This window comes from Centruroides sculpturatus, unplaced genomic scaffold, assembly GCF_000671375.1.
Source record: "Centruroides sculpturatus isolate CEXI.00-Female unplaced genomic scaffold, Cexi_2.0 scaffold1038, whole genome shotgun sequence".
NCBI lineage: Eukaryota > Metazoa > Arthropoda > Arachnida > Scorpiones > Buthidae > Centruroides > Centruroides sculpturatus.
The window spans coordinates 78351-85130 of record NW_019385501.1 but is presented as its reverse complement, the minus strand read 5'-3'; the positions used below and the strand labels follow the sequence as shown (position 1 = coordinate 85130).

The 6780-nt window shown below is 28.5% G+C and overlaps 1 protein-coding gene across 1 annotated transcript in view; it reads right to left on the bottom strand.

Moving 5' to 3' along the window:
• Positions 1-6780, bottom strand: part of LOC111639604 (lipoyl synthase, mitochondrial-like) — a 42665-nt gene that overhangs the window by 22986 nt on the left and 12899 nt on the right. The window contains exons 5-6 of the mRNA XM_023385496.1: positions 4364-4520; positions 405-457 (exon numbers count right to left, since the gene is read on the bottom strand). Of these exons, the coding sequence (XP_023241264.1) occupies positions 405-457; positions 4364-4520 (210 nt within the window). The remainder of the gene's footprint in view (positions 1-404; positions 458-4363; positions 4521-6780) is intronic.

The window sequence follows — 6780 nt, the reverse complement described above, 5'->3', positions numbered from 1 at the left end:
ACTATTGTATCGTTAAAAATTATTTTTTTATTTTGTACAAACAAAATAAATATATTGAAAAATATAAAAACAATAAAAAATTATAATTCAGATGTTAACTTAGTATCAAAAAACGTAAAATATTTGAGTAGCCCAAGACATAGCCAAAGATTGAAGCGCCACAGCACTGGCGAAAATTTAAATTTGCCGACTGGAAGTCTTTCGGATGATTGACTTTCGGAAAAGCGACGCTCTACTGTAATCATTTTTTTAAACCTTTTTTTTTTGTTTAAATATCAAATAATATGTAACATTGTTGCTTGCAATCATTGCCTATTTAATTTCTACTATACAATTTAATTTTTCTGCATAGAATAAATTTATAAAATACAAAACCAAATAGAAAATATTTTATAATACCTTGACTTTAATTCTTTAACAGTTTGTGCAATATGTTCAGAACCACCATCAATTAAATCTAACAAAAAAAAATTATTATTAAAATGGCAAAACACTTTGTTTTTTTTATTTATTTTTATTTAGACAGTGCATTAAACTGGTTATAAAAAGTAAATTTATTTAAGAAAATAATATTTTTAAAATAAATAACTTTAATAAAAATCATATTTCAAAAAATTTATTTTTATTTTAAATAATAGGTATGTATTTTAATTAATTATTCTTAAAAAAATTCATAATAAAGTAATTAAGATGATTTTGACTAGTTTAGTTATGAAAATTAACATTGTATATCATTAAATAACATATTTAGTACATTATAATTACTATTTGAACATCTGCTTGGTAGGAATCTATTTGTTAAATCTGACATATTAATAGAGAGTGAATTCACTCTTTATTGTCATCACATTTTCATTCTTCTCAGAAGACTCTACTAGATGTTGGAAATTGTTTTCCATTTTTCTATGACAGAATTAGTAGTTATCCACAGAAGTTGGGCAAATTGATCTGGCTCTCAGTACACATTCTGCTTCATTCCAAAAAAAAATTAAAATCAAGAATCTATGAAGATTAGTAAAGTTTTTCTATATTCATCTCATTAAACAACTTTTTTACAGACCTTGCTTGTAGGTAGAAGTGTTGTCATACTAAAATAAAAATGATCCTTAACTGTTGCCTCCTAAAAATAATCCTTAATTATTGTCATGATAAAATAAATGATCCCCTAAATTACTGCCACAAAATTATTCAGCAGCACAGAACTAATCAGAATGCCAGTGCTATGATTTACACTAGAACAATAGGTCCTAGACTATATGATTATAATCATAACCCTTAGTAAGATAGAATGTCCAAATATTTATGATAATATAATATACATTAATTATTTATTTTAATTAAAATTTGAGTTAACAGGATATGGAAAACTAAAGAGCTTTTAACATTTAAATAAATGGCAATTATTCATTTATAAGATTATTAGAGAGGTTGTGGCTGAAGTTTTCATCACTAAAACGTAAATGTCAAATGTTGAGTGCCACCATCTTGTAAGCCTAGAAGTTTGACAATGGCATTTGGAACATTAAGCATGATTCCAATGATGTTTCCAAATGCCATTGTCAAACTTCTAGGCTTTCAAGATGGCGGCACTCAACATTTGACGTTCACATTTTAGAGATGAAAACTTTGGCCACAACTATATATACATAAATACTTTCCATTTATTTAAATTTAAAATGTCTTTTTAAATTTATATTATATGTAATCTATGAATGTTATACATAAATAACTGATATTAAATTCAATTGTCCATAAAAACTAAAGCCACTTTTGTAGACATATTATAGCTGATTCAAAAGTTAATATTGTTAAATGATCCTCTGGATTATTTATTAGGTTAAAGTAAGACTAATTTAATAATTAGATATAAAGCAATTTGACTACAAATAGACTATTAGGTCACCATCTCATGATAAATTTAATAACTGAAAAGAAATTAATTTTTAGTTTAAAATTAGGAAATTCTGGAAGATCAGTCTCGAAAAGGGGACTTGAACCCACAAATCCTACTTACCATGTAGATGTGTTGCCAGTTATACTATTGGAACCTTGTTCAAATAGCTGATGCTTGGATCCTTTGCTCCAGAGATATTAATTAATTAATTTAGATATAACCATACTGATCAGTCATGGCACATGGCTCTCCATGGCTCCGAGTGCGGTAATTGACCAGTATGGTTAGTTACATGGAAATTAATTGTCTAATTGCTTTATATCTAATTATTAAATTAGCATTAATGTAGCCCAATAAATAATCTGGTGGATCATTTGGCAACACTAATTAAATCAGATTGTTGTATATTTTATCAAAAGTTAATACAGTAATACCTCGACTTACACGAACCCGGAGTTACGCGATTTTCAAATCTCGTTGATTCGTCTTTTGTTTGAGCGCCACACAACTCTTGATTACTCACTCCCCCACACTATTGTTCAGCTTACACGTTCAGATGTGTCGCGTGGAATCGACATATAGCTACAATTTATTTTGTGTTATTTATTTCTGTGTTTGTTATATCTATGGAGACTTGAGAGAATGGAATCTTTGGAATGTAATGTTAACATTATTAAAGACTTCGATACAAAAATGAAAATTTGTGAATTGGCAAAGAAGTTTGATCTACTGGAGTTGACAGTCAGAACAATTATAAAAGGTAAAGATAAAATTCTCAAAAAATGCTCAATCTTTAAATTCAAGCATCATTCGTGTTTGTCAATAAACAATTTGTGATGAATTAATGTATAATTAAAGATATTGATAAATGAAGTAAATAATTTATTGCATAGTTGATTTTGTTAGTACTGATAAGTAAACATGAAATATTCACCATCTCTATCCACAGAAGTTAAAACAACATAATCTAATCCCCAATCACTTATTGCTTTTGCAGTATTTACTGGCTCATCTGAATCAGGCAGTGGTGGTTTCCTGGATGTTTTCACTGAACAAAATCGACACCCTCTGGTACATGTATCACCAAGTAACTATAAACAAAATATAAATAATTATAAATCATCATCCAAAATTGTTTATAGAATAATTAATTTTATGTNATTTCATTTCATTTGTTTCATTGTGCCAGTCACCAGACTTCGCATGAAAATATAGAATTTTTCTACTGGCTATATATGACTTTTTGTGTTATCTCCTGGTATGGTATATTGGCATTAGGGTTTCTCAAATGAGATCCCGGGATCACGGTTGTTTCTTTAACCTGGGAAATATCCCAGGAAATTCTTCTCATCCCGGGAAATCCCAGAAATTTCTTAAAAGTTCACTTTTTTCTTATTTTGTGTTAAGGTTGAGGAAATTTTGCAAATAGAAAGTATAATTAACACATAAACATTTAATTTTAAACCTACTTATTAGTTTTTTTAATTTTTCCTCATTATGGCATGTCACAAATGGTCAATAATCAGTATGTAGCTTATTTGTGGCAGACTCTGAAAATTATTTACTTGTTGGTACCTGTAATATCTGGAATAATTGTGCTTGTGCTGTCTTAATTTTTAACCATGCCCAGTAGCTTCAATAACTGCATAATGCCAGGTTGTGCAAATTGGGCAAGGATACAAATGAGTACAAAGTCTGCAAGTATGAAGTTTTTCTTCATAAACCTGATTATTAAAGCCAAATGAATTGCCAAATTATCAGGCTATAAGCTTGATACCGCTATTAAAGCAGACAAGGTAGACAAATCAAGAATATTAGAGAGCAAAAGAAGTACTACAATATCAAAAATGAACTCGAAATCTTCTGGGCTACAAGTGAAAAAACATATAAAATCTGTCTTCTCTTAAATGCATTAAAGACGATTCCACTAACATTAATTAAATCGGAAAGGGCATTCTTGGTAGCAGGACTTTTCATTACTAAAATAAGAATCAGATTGACTGATTGGAGTATTGATCATCTTTGCTTTTTAAAATCTTATTATAAAAATTTACAATAATATTTTGTATTATGTTTTATTTAAAAAATGAAAATTACCTTCTAACCGTACGTTTCTATATTCAACAGTTGACTCAACGGTGAGAGAACAACGTTTCTAAATGGACCGTTGAGTTCTCCGTTGAGACTAGTGATGTCAGCGCTGTTTCACCATTGAGCTCAACGGNAAAATGAAAATTTGTGAATTGGCAAAGAAGTTTGATCTACTGGAGTTGACAGTCAGAACAATTATAAAAGGTAAAGATAAAATTCTCAAAAAATGCTCAATCTTTAAATTCAAGCATCATTCGTGTTTGTCAATAAACAATTTGTGATGAATTAATGTATAATTAAAGATATTGATAAATGAAGTAAATAATTTATTGCATAGTTGATTTTGTTAGTACTGATAAGTAAACATGAAATATTCACCATCTCTATCCACAGAAGTTAAAACAACATAATCTAATCCCCAATCACTTATTGCTTTTGCAGTATTTACTGGCTCATCTGAATCAGGCAGTGGTGGTTTCCTGGATGTTTTCACTGAACAAAATCGACACCCTCTGGTACATGTATCACCAAGTAACTATAAACAAAATATAAATAATTATAAATCATCATCCAAAATTGTTTATAGAATAATTAATTTTATGTTGTTCAGAAAGAGTGCCTTAAAGATGAAAATAGTTTTACAAAAAAATGATAAGTATAATATAGAAATATTTTTTTGTAAATATTATTTCTTACAATTATATACATGAAATGCTCTTATAGACAACAATATATATGTACTCAACCTTCAGAATTGAGAGTGAAACATATCATAGACAATGTAGAAAAATTGCACTGTGTACAAAACTTTTCAGCCTATGTTTACTAAGAATGCAGCTTTTTTCTAATTTGACTATGAAGATCTGTTTTTTGAAAAGGAAGAATTCATAATTAAGAAAGAGTGTGAGAAAGTCATATAATTACAAGATTCTAAAATAAATAAATCTTTTGACTATTGAACACAAGACCGTGTTATTAATTAAACACTTGGCTCAACTGAATAAAGAGGAAAACGCCAAGTGTTTAATTAATAACACGGTTTCAGAAAACAAAACAAATAAATAAATCTTTTTATAATATATATAAATGTATAATATATTCTGTTTTAATATTAAAAACATAAACAATAAATACAGTAAACTTCTCTAACTCAAAGCTCCAATGGAAGGGAAAATCTTCAAATTACAGACAATTCAAGTTAGAGAACAATAAACTAAAAAATAGCAATCCTGAATAGATTTCTATTTTTACCTCTCTTGCTTTATATAAAGAATTTTTGATAATGCCTTTCAGCAAAATGTTCAACATAACTAATGGATCCAATCGACAATGTACTATACCGGGTTAAAGTAAATAAAAAAAAAAAAAAAACCAACGTACCAGGAACCTGTTTCTGGTGTGCTTCTCGGTAAAACAAAGTGTTACAAACGTTTTCAAACTTTTTCAACCAAAGTGTTACAAACGTTTTCGAACTTGTAAGAACTTACAAGTTTGAAAACATTTGTAACACTTTGTTTTACCGAGAAGCATACCGAAAACATATTCCTGGTACGTTGGTTTTTTATTTATTTATTTATTTATGGAATCAAACAGTTTTGCAGGTACATCATGTTGAGATAAAGCAAGAGGACCTCTCACTTTGGACTTCAAATGTTGTCTGAAAATTGGTGTTGGAGAGTAAATATAACTAACTGTTTGAAAATTTCACAAAAATCTGATAATTAGGATCACTTTGAATAAATATTAAAATTCAAGTCAAGAAAGTCTAAATTAACATAAATCAGTGTCAGGGGACTGTAAAAAACTTTGACTTGGAGAAAATCTGAGTTAAGAAATTCAAGTTGAAGATGTTAAATTCCTTTGCAATTCCATTGAGACCTACCAAGTGCTTCATTTTCTTCAAGTTAAAGAAATATTTGAGTTACAGATGTCTGAATTAGAGAAGTTTTACAGTATTAACAATTATTTATATATAACAACAGATGGCATAATATATGTATATAACTCAATAAAACTCTGCTGTACTAAACAATAGATTTTGCTGCAATTTTATAATTATAATTTATTTGTTACTAGCTTACCCGTCGCGCATTGCTGCAATCTCAGAAGAAAGGAAATTCAAGCAAACTCATTACGATAAAATTCAATTTACATTTTATCATTTTTATTGAAACTTATTATTATTATTATTATTCATTTTCATCGGTAAAACATTTCAAAGTGTCATTTCAATTCTATTTATTTATTGGAGTGCTTGTGGATACACGATATTTTTTGTTTTTCCGTCTGGTGTGTATACAAATATATCAGAAGGTTTTCCGACGTGTGAGCTGGCCACATACAGTTGTCCATGTGAGAAGCACGGATTCTCCAAATTTAGCCCACACAGTTGCAGCGATTGTCAGAAGTGCGATATTCCCCATTTATATATATATTTTTTAATCGTTTATAATTTTAATTATTTAATTGCTCCTTCCTCTCTTCCTTGGAATGTTGTGAAATTTCTGATAGTTAAATAATAAACTGTTTTATTGTAATTTGTCTTTTTAAATTATTTTGAGTTGATATTAAAATTTGGAAAAGGGGGATACCCAGATCAGTAAAATAAAATCGGTAAAAAAAAATTGAATTTCATCCTACAACTTCGGTAGTTGTTTGGGGTACAGTTAAGGTTTTAACGAAGTTCAAGCGAATACATAATTAGCAAAAAAAAATTGAAATAAAGTGATTAAACAAAAATTATTACAAATATCGTAAATAACAGTTCACAAATGCATATATAGAGATATTTTTTG